Source organism: Schistocerca cancellata, chromosome 2, assembly GCF_023864275.1.
Source record: "Schistocerca cancellata isolate TAMUIC-IGC-003103 chromosome 2, iqSchCanc2.1, whole genome shotgun sequence".
In the NCBI taxonomy this organism is placed as follows: Eukaryota; Metazoa; Arthropoda; class Insecta; order Orthoptera; family Acrididae; genus Schistocerca; species Schistocerca cancellata.
Window position 1 is genome coordinate 758,472,684 of NC_064627.1, and position 20,917 is coordinate 758,493,600.

General features: G+C 42.8%; 1 protein-coding gene across 2 annotated transcripts in view; it reads right to left on the reverse strand.

Moving 5' to 3' along the window:
* LOC126162584 (nuclear pore complex protein Nup214) overlaps window positions 1-20,917 on the reverse strand; it is a 156,890-nt gene that overhangs the window by 53,054 nt on the left and 82,919 nt on the right. For both annotated transcript variants that reach the window (XM_049919180.1, XM_049919179.1), the window contains exons 14-15: window positions 12,111-15,455; window positions 11,222-11,307 (exon numbers count right to left, since the gene is read on the reverse strand). In XM_049919180.1, coding sequence (XP_049775137.1) covers window positions 11,222-11,307; window positions 12,111-15,455 — 3,431 coding nt within the window. The remainder of the gene's footprint in view (window positions 1-11,221; window positions 11,308-12,110; window positions 15,456-20,917) is intronic.

Genomic DNA, 20,917 nt, shown 5'->3' on the forward strand with positions numbered 1-20,917 from the left:
AGAACCGTCTCAGCCTATGATTCAGACCCTCCACTCGGCTCTGTACCAAAGGTCCGCAGTCAGTCCTGTTGACAATGCTGCAAATGGTGAGCTCTGCGTTCATATCTCTCTCTCTCTCTCTCTCTCTCTCTCTCTCTCTCTCTCTCTCTCTCTCTCTCTCTCTTTTTTTTTTTTTGGGCGCAAAACTGCTATGGTCATTAGCACCCGGTCTGTGACTTAGGAAACGGTAAAAAATGAAAATGGAAAGCAGCAGCAATGGGAACGAAACTAAAAACATTGGAGAAACTAAAAGCAGAAGGAAAGCTTAAAAATCCACTCCAGAAAGGGGTTGGTTGTCCCCAAAAAGAGCTTCAAATGACTGACATCATCTCACTGGCACTAATAAACTCAAGAACGCGATAGGCCGAGCGCGTGTCATCTGCTAAAATGGACGATATATCAGGCGACAGCTGTAGACGGGCGCGTAACGGAGTAAAATAGGGGGCACTCAATTAAAAGGTGTCTTACCGTCCACAGCTGAGAGCAGTGGGGACAGAGTGGGGGAGGATCACCGCTTAAAAGATGTCGATGGCTAAAAAGACAGTGCCCTATCCGGAATCTAGTTAAAATTACCTCCCTCCCGACGACGAGCTCAGGAGGAAGAGGTCCAAGCATAGGGAACAGCTTTCACACCCCGCAATTTATTATGGGGAAGTGTCGACCAATGTGCGTGCCATAAAAGAACAACACGACGACATAAAACGCTTCGTAGATCGGTGAAGGGAATCGATCGAATAGCTGGCTGAAGAAGAGAGACTGCAGCCTTGGCCGCTTTATCGGCCGCCTCATTGCCACAGATACCAACGTGTCCTGCGAGCCACAGGAATGCCACAGAGACACCCCCCAAGTGGAGCAAGCACAGGCAGTCCTGAATCCGGTGGACCAGAGGGTGGACAGGGTAGAGAGCTTGGAGACTGAGGAGAGAGCTGAGAGAATCTGAACAGATAACATCTTGTACCCGCTGATGGCGATGGATGTATTGGACAGCCTGGAGAACAGCGTAAAGCTCCACAGTATAAACCGAACACTGGTTGGGAAGCCGAAATCGATTTGGGGTGTCGCCAAAAATATAGGCACTCCCTACACCTAATGTTTTCAAGCCATCAGTGTAAATAAATGTGGCTTCCTTCATTCGTGCACATAGAGCAGCAAATGCCCGACGATAAACAAGTGAAGGGGTACCATCCTTGGGAAATTGACAAAGGTCACGGAGCAGGCAGATCCAGGGACAGAGCCAAGGCGGTGCTGTACCCCAAGTTGTCAAGAAGGCTTTAGGAAAGCAGAAGGAAAGAGAATGGAGCAGTTGATGGAAGCGGACTCCTGGTGGTAGTAGGGAGGAAGGGCCGCCTGCATACCCTACATCCAAGGAGGCGTCGAAAAAAATGTAATGGGCCGGATTAGCAGGCATGGAAGACAGATGGCTAGCATAACAACTCAGAAGGACAGCTCGCCGATTGGACAGCGGAGGTTCAGCAGTCTCAGCATAAAGGCTTTCCACAGGACTGGTGTAAAAAGCTCCAGACACTAAACGTAATCCACGGTGGTGGATATAGTCAAGACGCCGAAGAATAGACGGCCAAGCAGAGGAGTAAACTATGCTTCCATAGTCCAATTTCGAGCGCACTAAGGTGCGATAGAGGCGGAGAAGGACCACTCGGTCCGCTCCCCAGGAGGTACCATTCTGGACACGGAGGGTGTTGAGGGATCGCAGACAGCGAGCCGAAAGATAGGAAACACGGGAGGACCAGCACAGTTTTCTGTCAAACAAAAGACCCAAGAATTTAGTGACGTCCGAAAACGGAAGGTTGACAGGTCCTAGATGTAAGGAGGGTGGAAGAAACTCCTTACGTCGCCAAAAATTAACACAAACGGTCTTACTGGGAGAAAAACGGAAGCCGGTTTCGATGCTCCAAGAGTGGAGGCGATCGAGACATCCTTGAAGATGTCGTTCAAGAAGGCTGGTCCGTTGAGAGCTGTAGTAGATCGCAAAATCGTCCACAAAGAGGGAGCCCGAGACATCAGGAAGGAGACAATCCATAATTGGATTTATGGCAATGGCAAACAGTACAACACTCAGCACGGAGCCCTGGGGTACCCCGTTTTCTTGGGAGAAAGTACGGGAGAGAGTGGTGTTCACCCGCACTCTAAATGTGCGCTCTGCCATAAATTCGTGAAGAAAAAGGGGCAGCCGACCTAGAAAGCCCCAAGAGAACAGTGTGCGGAGGATGCCTGTCCTCCAACAGGTATCGTATGCTCTCTCCAGATCAAAAAATATTGCTACTGCTTGGCGTTTCCGGAGAAAATTGTTCATGATATAAGTGGAGAGAGCAACAAGATGGTCAACTGCAGAATGATGCTTTCGGAAACCGCACTGGGCAGGTGTTAAAAGACTGCGGGACTCCAGCCACCAAGCTAAACGGCAATTCATCATACACTCCAAAACCTTACATACACTACTCGTGAGAGAAATGGGGCGATAGCTAGAGGGGAGATGTTTGTCCTTTCCAGGTTTCGGAACAGGAACGACGATAACTTCCCGCCATCGTCCGGGAAAAGTACTGTCGGTCCAAATTCGATTATAAAGGTGAAGGAGGTAACGCAGACTATGGTAAGATAAATGCAGCAACATTTGGATGTGGATACCATCCGTTCCTGGGCCGGAAGAGCGAGAAGAAGAGAGTGCATGTTGGAGTTCCCGCATGGAGAAAACAGTATTGTAACTTTCACGATTTTGAGAGGAGAAAGCAAGAGGTCGCACTTCCGCTGCACGTTTCTTCGGGAGAAACGCTGGCGGGTAATTTGAAGAGCTCGAAATCTCAGCAAAGTGTTGACCCAATGAGTTAGAAATTGCGACGGGGTCCACTAATGTATCATGCGCGACAGTGAGCCCAGAGACCAGGGAGAAACTAGTCGCGCCTGAGAACCGTCGAATCTGACTCCAAACTTCCGAGGAGGGAGTAAAGGTGTTAAATGAGCTAGTAAAGAATTTCCAGCTTTTCTTCTTGCTATCGTGGATGACGTGACGGCATCGCGCTCGGAACTGCTTATAGCGGATACAGTTGTCCAAAGTAGGATGGTGGCAGAAAACGCGAAGAGCACATTGCCGCTCACGTATTGCGTCACGGCATGCCGCGTTCCACCAAGGAACTGGAGGGTGCCGGGGCAATGCAGAGGTGCGTGGTATTGAACGTTCTGCAGCTGTAAGAATAATGTCTGTAATATGTGTGACCTCATCATCGATGCTAGGAAAGTGACGGTCAACGAATGTCGCTAGAGACGAAAAAAGTGACCAATCGGCTTGGCCAAACTTCCAGCGTCGTGGGCGCATATATGGCTGTTGAGGCTGCAGTCTAAGGACACATGGAAAATGATCACTCGAGTGTGTATCATCAAGGGCGAACCATTCGAAGTGCCGAGCTAGCGGAACAGTACCGACCGAAAGGTCCAAATGAGAGAAATTTGTCGTGGAGGCAGACAAAAATGTAGGGTTCCCAGTGTTGAGGCAAACTAGATCCGCATGGTGGAAGACGTCTACCAATAGTGAGCCACGCGGACAAGGATGTGGAGATCCCCAAAGCGGGTGGTGGGCATTGAAGTCCCCAACCAGCAAATAGGGGGGTGGAACCTGACCAAGAAGATGAAGGAGATCAGCTTGTGCCATTGGTGTGGAAGATGGAATGTATACAGTACAAAGAGAAAAGGTATATCCAGAAAAGGAAAGACGGACAGCGACAGCTTGGAAGGAAGTGTTTAAGGGGATTGGGTAATAATGATGAGTATCATGGAGAAGAATCATGAGTCCTCCATGTACTGGAGTGCCTTCAACAGAGGGGAGATCAAATCGGACGGACTGAAAATGGGGGAGAACAAAGCGGTCATGGGGACGCAGCTTTGTTTCCTGAAGACAGAAGATGACCGGCGAGTAGGATCGAAAGAGGATCAACAATTCATCCCGATTGGCTCGAAGGCCGCGGATATTCCAGTGGATAATGGACATAGGGTGAACAGAAAATGGAGGAATGTGCCCAAGGTTGCCGTCAACTCAGCGACTGCTCAGAGCTTGCGACCGACAGCATGGAATGGCATTCAGCCGAAGGCAGAAGATCCTGATCCATAGGTTGTTCAGGAGCAGCTCCTGCTACCAGCGATCGGCCGGTTGATCGGCCGCCAGCAGTGCGCCTCGGCGACACAGAAGACGGCCGAGGGCGATTACCGCCAGGTGGTGCTGTAGATGAGACACGCCTTGGCGGAGAAGGAGATGAACTGGGTTTCTTACTACCCTTCTTGGAAACGTGATGTTTAGATGAAGCAGGAACTGATGGTTGTGAAGTTGGGGTACGTAAAAAATCTTCACGAGTATGCTCTTTTTTCGAAGTCTTGGTGTCTGACTTTTGGGCTCGAGATTTAGCAGAACCCGATGAAGGGTGAGCCATAGAGTGGGCAGGCGAAAGTGGGGAGGTTGAACGGGCAATCTTTGCACTGCTCGATCTGACAACCATGGGACTAAAGGTGAGGTCGCAAGTCTGCGTGGCCGCCTCCTTCGGTGGCCGAGGAGAAGCAAGGACAGTGCTGTATTTTCCTGTCTGAGGCACAGTGGGCTGTCGACTGGCGAATAATTTTCGAGCAGCACTCACTCTGATTTCCTGGATGAGCTTTCCGTCTTTAAAAATGGGGCAATCTCGAGAGGAAGCAGCATGGTCACCCATACAGTTGATGCAGCGAGGGGATGGAGGTGGACAAGCACCCTCATGGGCATCCTTGCCACACGTAACACATTTGGCCGGATTGGAACAGGACTGGCTGGTGTGATTGAACCGCTGACACCGATAGCAACGCGTAGGGTTTGGGATGTAAGGGCGAACGGAAATTATCTCATAGCCTGCTTTGATTTTCGATGGGAGTTGAACTTTGTCAAATATCAAGAAGACAGTACGGTTTGGAATGATGTTCGTGTCAACCCTTTTCATGACTATGAACAGCCGTTATGCCCTGGTCAGACAGGTAGTGTTGAATTTCCTCGTCGGACAATCCGTCGAGGGAGCGTGTATAAACGACCCCACATGATGAATTTAAAGTACGGTGCGGTTGCACCCGGACAGGGAAGGTGTGTAGCAGTGAAGTATGCAGCAATTTTTGTGCCTGGAGGGCACTGACTGTTTCTAACAACAAGGTGCCATTTTGTAATCTGGAACAAGACTTTACAGGACCTTTCTGAATAATGAAAGGGTTGACCATGGAGAAGTCGTGACCTTCGTCAGACCGAGAAACAACAAGGAACTGTGGCAACGATGGAAGGACTGTCTGTGGCTGAGACTCATTGAACTTACGCTTGTGAGCAGACATAGTAGAAGATGAAGAAACCATTGCGAAAGTATCCCCCATGATTACCAGCATCTCCGATGGCGCACTCCTTCCTTGTGGGGGCCCTCTCTGAGGGCACTCCCGCCTCAGGTGATTGTTCACACCTCAGGTCACACCTCCCGACAAACGGACGGAGGGACCAATCGGCACTTTCGGAAGGTATCAGCTCGGGTAATCACCCCTCCCTGGGCCTGGCCGTTACCAGGGGGTACGTACGTGTCCTACCTGTCTACCCGGGGCGGGGAATTACGCGTTATCCCGTCACTGGCTATGCACGGAAATGCGTAGGTCGTAGGTCGGCCTTCAGACACGCACAGGAAGGAAAAAAGAGAAAGGGAAAGGAAAGAAGAGAGGTCTCAAACGCCGCAGCGGAGAAAAGGGCAAAGAGAAGAGGTAAGGAAAAGAGAAGGACAAAGGAAGGACGAAGACATGCAAGCGGAGAAAGCAAAGAATGTGTCACTGTTTCGAGCGTCCGTCTCCGGACGTAGGCACAAAACATACTCCCAGAGGGGGAGAAAGGGAAGGAAAGAGGCGGAGGGGGGGGGGGGGCGAAGATGGGGGATGGGGAAGGATGCGGAAAGGGAAGGTATGCAGCCCGGAAAGGAAGGAAGGCCACATTAGCTTGGGGTCCCGTGCTCGCTACACACGTATCTACAAAAGAGTTGGACCCCCTGGGGGGTTCATCCCGCTTGCGAGACTGGCAATCTTCACCAAATCAGATAGCCGCCAGAAGCCAGAGAGGATTTCCTCCAATCCATAGCAACACACATCATTGGTGCCGACATGAGTGACCACCTCCAGATGAGTGCACCCTTCATGGCATATGGAAGGACCCTTTCCACATCTGGAATGACTCCCTCCGGTACGCACACGGAGTGCACATTGGTTTTCTTCCCCTGCCTTGCAGCCATATCCCTAAGGGTCCCCATTACGCGCCTGACATTGGAGCTCCCAACTACCAGTAAGCCCACCCTCTGCGACCGCCTGGATCTTGCAGACTGAGGGGCAACCTCTGGAACAGGACAAGCAGCCATATCTGGCCGAAGATCAGTAACAGCCGAAGATCAGTTACAGCCGGAGATCAGTTACAGCCGGAGATCAGTTACAGCCGGAGACAGAGCCTGAAACTGGTTCGTCAGACAAACTGGAGAGGCCTTCTGTTCAGTCCTCCGGAATATCTTTCGCTCCCTGCCACACCTCGAGACGACCTCACACTCTACAATGGGTGAGGGGTCAGCCTCAATGTGGGCAGTATCCCGGGCAGCCACAGCCAAAGTCCGATCGGGGGATGCATGGGACGAGCTGGCCGTCCCCAACAAACCCCCGTCTGGACCCCCACAGTGATGCCCACTAGCAACAGCCTCAAGCTGTGTGACCGAAGCCAACACTCCCTGAAGCTGGAAGCGAAGAGATGCCAACTCAGCCTGCATCCAAACACAGCAGTCGCAGACCCTATCCATGCTAAATACTGTTGTGCAAAGAAAGTCTGAACTAATCTACAGAGAGCACAAACAACTCGACACAAAATTTAAATGGTTATTAAAATACAAGATTGCCTAGTAAATGCAGTAATGCTGCTACTTGTGCACTGCTGACACACTGCTCGGCGGCAAAAGGAGACTACGCGATTTTACACCATTCAGGTATTAAAACACGGTGCTACAACTCTCAAATACTATAACACGCCCAAAATTTATGAATTAAACAATGCAAGTACCCAAAAACACGCAAAGAAATTAAGAATTAAACTATGTAACAAATAAGTGAGCTAAGAGTATACGACTTGCTGCTGGCAGCTGCTTATCCAACGGCGGTAGGGAACACACTGGCTATGACCAACCAACACTGGCCATTCAAAACAAAAACAGAAGACAGACGACTACGCGAATTTACACTATTCAGGTACTAAAACACGATGCTACAATTCTCAAATACTGTAATACACCAGAAACTTATGAATTAAACAATGCAAGACAGATCGTTGTTAAGCTTAGCATTCAAAGCCCTACCAAATTATATGTAACTGCACCATCAATTCAACATGACATGAATTCGATACACCAGCAAAGCACCATTTGAGCTATTGGTGAAGCTTCCCGAATGACGTCCGACTCAAATTTCATCTTTGTGAAATCTCTGCTATATTACTGTTTCTCCCTAATAATGATAATACCTGAGAATCAATTATTTTATATAACTAAATAATCTTCTCTATTAATTTTTCGATGCACCCTGCTCAAGAGAAATAATGCTAGCAAACTAAATGTGCTCTTGAACAATGGGGGTTAGGATGCATTCACAGACTGAACATCACAGAGCAAGTTTATTAGAAGAGATTACTATTGTAAATCATTTGTAGTCAGATGAAACATAATGAAAGAGGATGCTAAACTACAAAGCAGTGAGGTTCAAGATGAAAACTGTGCTATCTACAACTGATTTTGGATTAAAAGCTTGCACAAAGTCGTGTGGTAATAAAACAAACTTACATCATCCCAAAAGTAAAGCTAAGGGTTAAGAAATTTGGTTAAAAAAATGATACGTATGACTGTTCAAAACATGATAGCCATGAGGGTGCAAGGACTTAGAGAACATGTACTGAATTTACGCAACCCTGGTCATGTGATTACTCATCATCAAAGTCAGATGGATGTCAGGGCAGCCAAGCGTGGGATTCAGATAGAGAGTTAAAGATTTTCCTGCTGACAAGACAGGTGATCTGCAAGAGAAGCCAAATAATGCTGCAATGCTGACTTTCCAGAGACAAACAAGAACAATAGCAGTTGCATGATCATAGAGAAGAAATGATCTGACTGTCCTGTTCTTCAGTTTCATTTTATGAACCAAGTTTGTACGCATGTCAATAATAAATAGTTTGTGTGAAATGTGGAACTGATTTTCCAACATTTATGAACAACAAGGTTATCTGTTAAGCAATGGAAAATCCAGGGTGGAATGCAACAATATTATGAAAAGAATAGTTGCTACTCACCATATAGCGGAGACGTCGAGTCACAGGTAGGCACAACGTGAAGACTGTTACAAACAGAGCTTTTGGCTAACAAGGCTTTTGTCAGAAACACACACACACACACACACACACACACACACACACACACACACACACACCACAGTCTCTGGCTGCTCTATTACAGTAGCCATAATTTACGAAACAGAATGAAAACCATTATATTTCCAGAAAAAGTCATCATCCCCACAATGAAAGATGGCAAGGTGGATAAATGTGAGAGCTATTGGAAAATCAATTTGATTTCTCAAGCTTCTAAGCTACAGATTACTATAACACACAGAAGCATCAATTTCTCCATAAAATATAGAAGGCTGAATGAAATGGGCAGCTTGATTAACATAATATCAGAGAAGTTTAACCAAAATTTAAGAATTTGGAAGGGGAGAGAGTAAAAGGCAAAATACCTACAATCTATGGATCTAGGTCACCCAAAATTACTGAAGCAAGGGAAATGCAAGGCAGATTGATACAGCAAAAGAAATGGTTCTTATGAAGATGAGTTCACCATTAAAAATTAAGAGTACAGATTAAGTAAGAGATCAAAAGGGTACAAGACTGAATGAAAATGAAATAAAGTCTGTGTAATAGCCACACCAGAAGCAATAATTAACCAGCTACTGGAAGAAACTGATGATGGGATATAGGGGTAGACAAATACAGTACACATCCGATTATTCAGGGTAATGTCGGGGAGAAGATGCATGAATAACTGAAAAATATGAATTATCAAGATATTTTCAAACATGTATTCTTTGTTCAAATGTTTATCCAAGTTCTGTACATAAGTACTGTAAGCCTGCTGTTTATTTCTTAAAATAGTTTGTGATGTGGGTCTGCTTCCGAGACTAGCTGACTTTTTCACACAACATTTTGAATTTTTCTTGCAGCAATACTGTCACTTTACTGAAACCCCTCTGGACCATAATATCCAGAAGAGTATCATCATATCGCCACAAGGCACAGTGACCGACAACATTACTGTCTTCATCCCCACTTTCACATTCACTGTCCTCTTTGTTTCATTATGAAGCAGTGGTCACAATTTCGATATTACTCATGAACTGGAAGCCAGATTCACATGCGTTGATCTCTAGACACTCATTCAAGTTATCTTCATTGACATCTTCAAAAACATTTAAACTCACTGCCAAATTCGTTATTTTGTAGCTGTTACTACTTCATCACCGAATCCTTGAAAATCAACTTCTTCTATATCTGAAAGAATTTTCCTAGACGATCTAACTAATCTATGTGGCTTGACTTCTTGCCAGGTATCAGAAATACTGTGTATGGCATTTAGAATTGTCAGCTTCTTCCAGAATGCCACCAATCTTCCTCATCGACTAGCACTTTCAGTAGACCATCCCAGTAGTGCCATTTTACTGATGCAATTACGTCCTGTTCCATTGGCTGTATAATGACAGTTATGTTATAAGATAAAAACTTAGTTCTGATGGGACCATCATCAGATACAGGAATCCTCTGATCACGATGTAAATGTGTATTATCAAACAAGAGAACAACCTTCTCTGACAACCTTTTCTCTTCCAGAAATCACCGAACTTGTGGTACAAAATGTGTATGGAATCAGCATTTGATAATTTCATTATCTATTCATGTTACTTTTTAGTGGAAAAATGCACATGCAGATCTTTAACTGCAACATTCTTGAATGCTCAGTGCTTTTCTCATTTTTCCAAACATTAGTAGTTTCACTTTGTGGTTCCCAAAAGCATTACGGTGCACAAAACTGTAATGTGTTCTTTAGATGACTTATATTCAGAAGCACGAACTTCACTTCCAAAAGCGAGGGTTCCGATTGCTAGACCTTTCCAATTCAGACCATTACAAATTTGGCCTGGTGTGAATTTATCCTCTTCCACAAATTTCTGGACCTTTTCCGAGAAAGAATCATCTACCACAGGATCTGAACTAAGCTGCTCTCCTTGTATTGTAAGTTTGTGAATCTTGTGACACTGTTTGAATCTAAGTAGGCATCCAATTCTCCCTCCAACCCTAGACCTTCATGAAAAAATTTAGCTCTTTTGGCACACATCACACCTGAAATAATGACACCTTCTGCTCATTTCTGGTTAAACCATTGCAAAAGAGCAGCATCTAATACATCAAATGTAGATCTCTTCAAGTTTTTTTCGTGCAGGTGGTCCAAACTAGAATTTCATTTCCTCACAAAATCCTGTATTTTCTGCTTAGGCCTATTCTTTTTAATGTTCTGAACAGTCTGCATTGCAATATAATAATCGACACTTCTTGTTAGTTTTCTAGCAATTTTCCGATTCTCACATATTTCAATTAATTCTAATTTTCATTTTAATGCCAACACAATTCTTCATTTTGCCATCATCTCTTTTATAAATTTCTCTAAACTTGCTACATTGACACTTACATGCCAATTATCATAAGAAAACAATGAGTTTGTTTCTGATTTGCACAGAACAAACTGGCAGTTGTTTAAATGATGGAAATACCACTTATTGCCAGGTGGCAGGTTGTTTATTGCTGACAGCAAGAGAAAAATATTGCACTTAACCTGAAAACCAGATAATCCGCACACCTATAATTATGAGAACACTACACTAAAATATGCCAAACCATTATTGAGGACATTGCTTAAAAGTAGAAATAAATTTAACATTAAATGTAAAGCTCATAAAACTAACAATATAACCAAGTTTTTCCAATTCCATACAATGAAAATTTTGGAAACAGGTCACAAATACCACTACGTATTTCAAAAAGTGCACTAGTTTTGAGAGGGCAATATCATACCTCCTGGCTTAAAAGAATTCCCCGCTGTGCTGGAACCACCAAAAAGAGATGTTCCTCCTCCAAAAGTTGAACCACCAAACCCAAATCTGGAAAATAAAGCACTATATAAAATATAGTGTTAATAAAATGAAGCACAGGAAGATAGCTACCCTCACATTTCAGTAATTCTAGACTATCATCATCATCATCATTGTTATCGTCATTATTGCTGTAGCTCGAATAATACATAATACACCAAAATCGCAACGATAAATACACAAATACAATATAATCCACTTTAAATATACTATCAACAGTAGGAGCTTAGTTGTCTGACAACTCTGCACTGCTTCAATTTTAACAAAATATTTCTCAGTCACTTGCACTTCTCTATCTTTTATTTCAACTTCTTTTCCAGGTATTAAGAATCATTCATATAAAAGAATTATATGAAAAGTGTATGTTATATACAGAAGCAAATTGAATGATTCATAATGTAATGTGTGAAAACCTCACAACGGGTGGTCCCTTGTCATCATGTGGTTTGAATGGCAAGCCCCTCCTTCCTAACCTTCCCCAACTTATCTCTCTTTCCTTCCTGAAGTAGGAACTAATAATTTTGAAAGCTACACAGTTTTTTCACTTTAAAATGTGAATCAGCAGCACTGGAATTTCATGTTGGAAAGTACTGGCCAGCCATTCTGTCTCTCTGTAATTTTATACCTTTTGATAAAGTAACATGTGCGTCCACACATGCGCGCACACGCGCACACACGCACATGCCACAAATTATTCACTAAAGATTTCTTAGACATGGCTGTTTCACAGTAAAAATTTTAACTGTAACAACATCAGCAAATGAATCAAAAATCAAAACAAATACATAAATCATTGAATGTTTATTACTCACTTTGGTGTCTGTCCAAACACGGAGCCCCCTGTCTGTCCAAATGCTGGTTTACTTCCGAATCCATCCCCTGAAGTACCTCCACCAAATACTGGTGTTGTATTCTGGCCAAATACATTAGCAGTCTGACCAAAAGCAGAAGATGACGTTGCAACAGGAGATTGTCCAAATACAGGCTTACCTCCAAATATAGATGTACTAGACTGTGTTGAGTTACCACCAAATAATGAAGGTTTATCTGTATTACCACCAAACAATGAAGGGGTACTTGTTGCAGGAGTACTGCCAAATAGTGAAGGTGTGGTGGACTGGCTGACTTGAGGTTGGCCAAATAATGAGGGTGCTGCAGAGGGCTGCAAACTTGTCCCGAATAAGGAGGGAGCTGATGTCGTAGTTGCTCCAAAACCTGATTGTGATGTTGCAACAGCTGAGCCAAACAGTGAAGGAGCCGATGTTGATGTGCTAACAGCTGCACCAAACAATGATGGAGCTGACGTTGTAATGCTAATTGCACCAAATAATGACGACAATGTGGTTGGTACAGCAGACCCTCCAAAAATGGGTGATACACTGGATGAAGTTGTGGTGGTAGTGGTAGCAGTAGGAGCAGCAGTTCTGCTACTTGATACTGTTGTTATAGAAGAAGCAGTAGTACCAGTAGTAACTACTGTGGTGACAGTGGGTGACACTGTTGTTGGAGCAGTTGATGCACCAAATGCAGCAGCTACCGTGGTAGGTGTAACAGTAGATGGTGTAGCAAACAGATTTGATGATGACACAGCAGCAGGAGTTGCCAATGTTCCAAATACAGAGGGAGCAGAATTTGAAACTTTTGTTACATTTGTACCAAAAAGAGTAGGCAATGTGGCTGGAGCAGTTGTGGATGTGTCAGGGGTTGCAAGTGATGACCCACTAACTACTGAAACTGTATCTGGTTGTGTAGTGGTGCTAGGTGAGGTACTTATTGCAATGGTACTTGAAACCTCTGAAACACTTGTAGGGATGACTGACAGTGCATCACCTGATGGAGGAGATGGTGCTGATGCGGTAACTGCAGGGGAAGAGGATCCTCCAAAGAGAGGAGTATTTGAGAACACAGTAGTTGATGCTGTACCAAACAGAGATGTGCTTTTTGACACATTAGTGAACAATGATGATGTTGTTGCTGTTGTTGGTGGTGATGAAGTGTTTGTTGCTGATGACCCAAAAAGAGTTTTTGTGACTGCTGTGTTAGATTGACCTGTTCCAAATATACTGCTATTAGCTGTTGTTGATAAATTTCCAAACACTTGCTTTGAACCAGCTGCTTGGGAAAATATATTTGCTCCTCCCTTTCCAGTTGGTGCAACACTACAAATAGGTTGTCCAAAGAATAAAGACGCTGCTGTAGTAGTGGTAGTGGCACTAGTAGTGGAGGTAGTGGTGGTGGTGGTGGTGGTAGTAGTAGTACTAGTAGCAGTAGTAGTAGCAGCAGCAGCAGCAGCAGCAGCAATTGTATTAGCAGTTGCTTGATTCTGCACAGGTGACTGAGGTGCCTTATCTGAGAGAGAAAAAGAAAATAATTGGCTCTCAGGAGGCACAACTGATGAAGCAGAGGTGGACTCTGGCATTTCTGACGATACTTGTGCCTGTGGTTTCACAATGCTTGGATCAGTTTTTGTCAGATCAGTTTCTTCAGATTCCACAGATGTTGTGCTAGAGCTGGCAGATGGACTTTCAGAAGCAGCTGAAAAAGCAACAGAACCCATTTTAGGGCTTTCTACTGCACTTGAGGATACTGTTGTTGCCGACTGTCCAAAACTGAATGAAGGTACTCCTTTCTGTTGCAGCGAACCAAAAATAGAGCCCCCAGTTGAAGAAGCACTTGATAGTTCTGTTTCTTTGTCTGATTTTGATGACACTGCTACCTGACCGAAGCTGAAGGCTGTCACAGGTGCTGAAACCTTTCCTTGGACATTTCCAAACAATGGCTGCGATACAGAGGATGCAAAGCTGCCAGATGATTCAGAAGTAGATGTTTTTTTATCACCAGAGCTGGCAAGTAATGGTGACACTTGTGTAACAGTAACTGTGGCTGGTTCAGACAAATTACTGCTACTGCTGCTGACTTGTGAAGTGTTTCCTTTTGAGAAACTGGTTCCGAAAAGAGTTGGTGATGATTGTACTGTTGCTGGAGTTGACTTCTGAAACGAGAAACCTGGTGCAGAAGGGGAACCGCCACTGAAAGCAAATCCTGTAGTAAGTGACCTTGATGAGGCTGTTGAAACAAGATCAGCTGGCTGTGTAACAGTTGTTGTATCACACACTGGCTGGTTCTTGCCTGCCATAGCACTGTTCACTTCTGACTTAGAAGCAAGTGTAGTATTAGATGAAAAACTCTGAGAATTCAAATTTACAAACAAGGAATGCACTGAAGCACTTGATTTTGAGATAAGTGAATTTGAATTATTCAGTTGCTGCACATCTGTTACAGATTTTGCAACAGTGCCAATTGAGACATTAGATGACTGCAGCTGTGCACCGACTGACCCAGAAGTTTCTTTCTTTCCCATGTCTCTTCCAAGTACTGCAGGCTGAATGGACTGACCAAAATTGAAACTAGGTGAAATTCCTTTATTCAAGCTAGAATCATAGGAGGTCACACCTGTAACAGGTGGTGTTAAGGGGAGAGAACTCGATGCAGATGAAACCACATTATGTACATCATCTCTTACTGCTATAGTGCCTGGTCTGGCCATGAGTGCATTTTGTGTATCATTGGGTACTTTAAACATAAATAATGGTGCAGATCCAGTTTTAGTAAAACCAGATGGATTGTAGGTACTTATCGATTCAGTGCTACAATTAATTACACCAACCACCATATTGCTCAAAGAAGCTAAAGGATTTGTCTGCTGAGGTCTGTTATTTGTTGCCATGGTAAATGTTTGGGGAACACTTTTATTATCTGATAAAAATGTACTACTTAGCCTTTGCTGTATGTTTGATGCTGTCAGCAATGAAGATTGAGAAATTGTAGCTGTTTGGTTCTGGGCAACAGGCCTGCCAGACAAAATACCTCCAAGTTTCAGTGAAGATGTGGTAAAGGGTGCCAAGTTAAGGAGTGAGGAACTAGGAGTGAATCGGTCCCTAACAGTTTTGATTGGAGTAATGTGGGAAGCAACGTGTTGCATCAAAAGATCTTGAAGCACATTCTGCTTCTTGGCACTCAGCTTCTTCTGTCTTGCAGTAAGTGTAGCCCTTCTATTCATAGACACCATCTTCTTAATGTTCTCTGATCCAACAGCATCCGTATCTGACAGCTTGCTCTGCAGTAATTTTTCAGCCAACCTAGAAATGTCATTCTCTCTGTGGAAAGAAAAAAATATTAGTCAAATACAAAGTATATTTTATTCTTCACTAATTACACATAAATAAAGACTGAAAAACACCTACTAGTGATGCACAAGTGTGCTGATAAAAAAATACAGAAATGGTAGAGAACCCTTACGCTTTCAGAGAAAGAGAGGCAATCACACTTTTTAGGTTGAGATAGGAAATCCTGCCAAGGCCCCAGATTAAAGTAGGATCAAGTGAGGTACAAATAAGCAATAAAATACCAGCAAGAGACAAGATTTGAAAACCTGAAAAGTTAAAAGGGTGATTTTGGAAAGCATTTCATAAGGGTAAGGAAAGTATACCTGAAACAAGAGAATATGCAAATAAATTATTGACTTTAAATTACTGTCAACAAAGCACTAGTTCAGCTGGATATGAATGGGGAAGAGATCTACAAGATACTCTCTAATGATTTAAAAATAAAATAGAATTAAAAGAATTGAAAGAAACTACAGAAAATACTAATCAGATTGGCCTCAAAAATCATGTGAAACTTGTTCTTCCACAAACAACAGAAACTGTAGAGCCAATTTTTTTTAAAAGAAAAATGTGATAGTTGATTCAAATGCAAGCTCTTTTGATTAATCCCAGCAATGCTGTAAAATAGGTGTCATTCTGCGTATAAATGTCAAACATTTTGTTTTGGTGAGTAAACACCCTCTTGTGTTTTATAGAGAGCTGATGAAAACTTGTAACAAGTTTTTAAAGTTGAACATAACTGAAATGATCTTCGCATGTGTCCATTCGTCAACACTATTGTGTACTGTGACATTTTGCAAGAATCCTGTCAGACAATCCAAATAAATGCATAGCATACCTATGACTCATGATAATGCTCATTCTGTGCTGGGCTAATTGCTCGTAATTTTAGTCCCTTTCTGCATAACAAATTATTCGTTTCTCATAGGCTTTCTCACTGTGACTTGACAATGGGATATCCCCAGGGATAGTATAACTTTTTGAAACCATACACATGGTAATGCAACTGCGGTCCTGGGTATCCTATCCTGCAGCCACTCATCAAAATGAGCCCTCATTTGTGAGTAATCAACAAAAAAAGTAAATAAATATAATTGTGTGTGCTCCTCTAGAACAGTGGTCGTCAAAAGTTTTGCTCAAGAGCCAATACTGACATTTTGCAGCAGCACCTTGGGTCACGTATGTACCAATATCATTGACAATTGGTGAAAAAATAAATTTGTATGTTATGATCTCCCATTAGATTAACTATAGTTGTCCGCTAGCCCTGTAGTACTGATCGTTAAAAGTCGGCACCATTTGGAACACTTCATGTTAACTGGTCTTTCTTTATTTCAGATTGCTGCCATCATCAGTGAGCCCGACTTTGTAACACTGTAACTGCCTGGCGAAGTGCTGTTGTGTTGTCTGTGTGATGGGATGATTAACTGATCTTTCTCCTTCTTGAAACATTTCTTATTATGCAGGCCATTAACTGAGCCATTTCCAATCTTCTCTTTTCTCCCACAATTCGGCAGTCCTCTTCGCTCAAAATCAGCCTTCACCTGGTCTCTCCATCTTGTTTATGGTCTTATTAACTCGTTAGTAATACTAACTATACTTATATTTAAATGCATTATGTAATATGAGACACAATGACAAATATTTACTAAACATTTTAATGTAATTTTTCTTTCACTCATTGCTTGGTGTTACAACAGCCTTAATTTAATTTTATACTAGCTGAGAAACCCGATGTTGCTTGGGTATTCATTTATTCCAATTTTTACTGAAAAATTAAAGAAATGTGTTTATACTGTAAAAATGAAAAAACTCATTTCCATATATTCATGAAAACAGCATAGAAATTTCAAACAAAGTAATGTGCTGCTAATATATGCACAAATCTGTAAGTACAGTATACAAATTAAGAAAAACGGCAAACAAAATATGAATTCATTGCAATATTAATTTATCTCAAAACTTGATTGTAAACAATATTTTTAGTAGATACTACTACTACTACTACTACTACTACTACTACACATTTTTTGCCTCCAGGACAGTGGTGAACCTGAATGTCACATTATTATTCAATTTTTTCTTGTTCTCTTCTTATTTTTCGCTTCCCAGAAACCTCTTCATTCTCTGGCTGTGTTCCCATTTCCTTTGCTCTGTTCATATTTTGCATATTTTCTTCCTTTCTTTTACTTCAAATTTTGTGTTTGTAATATTGCTTCTGAATTTGTGTCTTTCATTTATCATTTCAATACTGATCCCTGCTTGTTTTAGGTTGTCTTCTATTTCTTGAAACAATTTTTTTTATTGAACTGTTTAAAACACCAAAAATCCTCTTTGTGAATCTGTTGTTCATCATTATATGTATGTGTCCACAAAATGATAGTTGGCGTTTCCTGATCATGTCTGTGAGCCTGCCTGTGTGTTCATATAATTCTTTGGTTGGTCTCTTCATCTATATACCATCTCTATGTACTGTTCCAAAAAATTTTCTGAGGATTTTATGTTCTATTTTTTCTGCCTCTGTGATGCCTGACACTCCAACTGTGGTCGTTTCTGATGTGTAAGAGCAATTCTGGTAGTACAACTGTACTGCAGCACCTGAGTTTAGCCTGTCTTGAAATATTTCTTTTATTGTAGTGCATTCATGTCAATTTGTACATTTTCTGAAGTGTTTCAGTTCTTTGTATGTTGAATTCCTTGTTTGATCCTCCCATTTGTATATATTCCCCAAGATATTTGAATTTTTCTAATCTGTTAACCTTTCCGTATTTTGTGCACATGGCTCGGTTGTGGTTGTTCTTTCTTACCATGTATTGCATTTTCTCATACAATATCTGTAGACCTGTTTTTGCAGAGACTTCATGTTAAGTATTCCAGTGCTTCTTGTCTATTGTTGCCCATCCCTATCCCCACCTCCCCTCCCTCAATATATCTCACTCCCTCCTGTCTCTCTTCATTCCCCAACCTCTTTTTTTTTTTCATTCTCCCCTCCCTCCTCTATTTCCCTCCCGTTTCCCCTCTCTCTCTGTCAGCCTCCCCCCACCGCCCTCTCTATATCTCCCTTACCTTTCTCCTCTCTATCTCCTTTCCACTCGCCCTCACTTTTTATATCTTTGCTCCTCCCCTTTCTTTCTATATCTTCCTCCCTCCTATTATTATATTGTTCTCCCCCAAACTCCATATCTCCCTCTCCTTTCCCCCATCTCACTACATCTCCCTTTTCTTCTCTCTCTCTCTCTTTTACTTTCGCAACACAATCTCAGCACGTTTTTTCAGACAGTGAGTGATAGGTGCACCAAGTTTGGTTTTGTTCAGAGCTTTGCCGCATATGTGTATGTCACATTTATTACTCACATAAATTCCTGAATCTCTGCGGTTTCATCAAAATAAAATTTAAATCTTTCCCCTACTCCACTTTCCCCTTTCTATTCCTCTCACCGAACTCCCCCCCCCCTTCTTCATTACACCCCTCTCTCCGTCCAGTTCCTCCTCCCCCTTCTATCTGTCCATCTTCTCCTCCCCCTTTCTCTGTCCATCATTAATACATCTCTCTCCCCCCCAGCCCAATAGGAAGGTGGTAGTTCTAGTAATTTGTGTATCAAGTTTGGTTGAAATCAATCCAGTGGGAGTGGAAGTTTCAGGGAAAGTATCTGTTTAGTGAAAGTGGATTACTGATTCCAGTTCTGTCTGCCAATACACATTGACTAGGGATAGTGCACTCTCACTAATGAATGTATACCTTCACTGCCAAGAGGAGCAGTCATACTTCAAAAGTTACAATTGTCACCTGTAGTTTGGAAACATAGTCATATTATGTAAAATTAATTTACTGCAGCAAGGACGTGCACCATGGCACTTTGGCTTGCACAACACATTTTTGCTTTTGCAAAAGCATATCAGAGTCTGACATTTTTGCTGGCAATTGCAGAATCCCTGGCTGCTTCCCATCAACTGAGACGTCGCAACTATCCTCAAGGCAACAGTTTACTCTGCTGGAACTTCCTCCTATGAGATTGTTCTTAAAGGGCGAGTACTGAATTGGACCTGAAACAAATTGTTGTAGCTGTAATCGCAGTGGCATATCATATTATCCCATCCATAATTGTTTAAAAACAAACAATTCATTACCGTGCGTCTAGCTGGCTCACCACACCATCTCTCGTCCCGATTCGGTAGAAGCCATCAGCCGTTGTCTCCAGGACGACAACCGAGATCGAGCTAGCATCTCCTCTTCCTCTATCGAATTTGGGAACTGGAAATCTCACGGTACAGCCCTTTTCCACTGTTGGAAAGCAGCGATCTAAACACTGCCGCATTCTTTGCACTTGTTCTTCTAAGCACTTGTATGATTCACTTCTGTGTTTTTTAATAGCACAAGTTGACTCTTCTAAATCAGTCAGGCAGTAGTCATTATTGTTAGGAATACTTTCTTTCTCTCTGCTCTCAACCTCTGTTCCTGTTGGTATGTTATCCTCTTGCAATGGTGATTTACTGTGATTATTATCCTGCAACATTTCAGTACCTGTCTCACTGCTAACACTCACTTGATTAATTATATTTTCATGGTCATCCTCAGAGTGAACGTTCATCAATGCTTCAGGAGGTAAACTTGTTGAAGACAAACCATGTTCAGGAGGGCAGCCACACTTTGCTGATCTTTTAATTCCAAAATGTACAGTGGTATTCTTCATTAGCTGCACAAATCTTCAGGCGTGGCTCCACTCCACAGTGTTGCGCACCTGCATCCTTGTAGTTAGCATATTTTCTATGTCTTGATTTGCTCGCTCTACAGTGCCTTGGCTCTGACTGTGTCTAGGTCTACCATGGACAGTCTTACAATTGGGCCACAGTTCAGTTAATCTGCTCATTATTTTGTTAACAAACTCTCTACCATTGTCAGACTGCAAAACTATGGGAGCACCTAACAATGTAAAAATGTCAATAATGTTATTGCATACTTTTCAGCTATTTCGGACTTCAGTGGCCTGAGAACAATGAATTTAGTGAGGTGGTCCTGATAAACTATTACGAATTTGTAATCTCCGTCTGGTTGGGATAGGAAGTTGATGAGATCAACTTGACATCCGGAATTTAGCTTCTTGAACAGCTACTATTAGTTTTTTCTGACCTTTTTGCTTTTGTAATCAAGGTTCACACAAACTAAGATAAATTTGGACATCTCTGTATGTTATATTACAGAACTTTGACTTCAAGCATTTCTTCATTTGGTCTCGTCCACTGTGGCCAGTCATTACATGAGCGTCATGCAGAATACCATACAGTTCTTCATCATAAGCACTCCGTCTTCAGGCCACAAGTGGCCCATCGGGACCATCCGACCGCCGTATCATCCTCAGCTAAGGATGCGGATAGGAGGGGCGTGTGGTCAGCACACCACTCTCCCGGACATTACGATGGTTTTCTTTGACTGGAGCCACTACTATTCAGTCAAG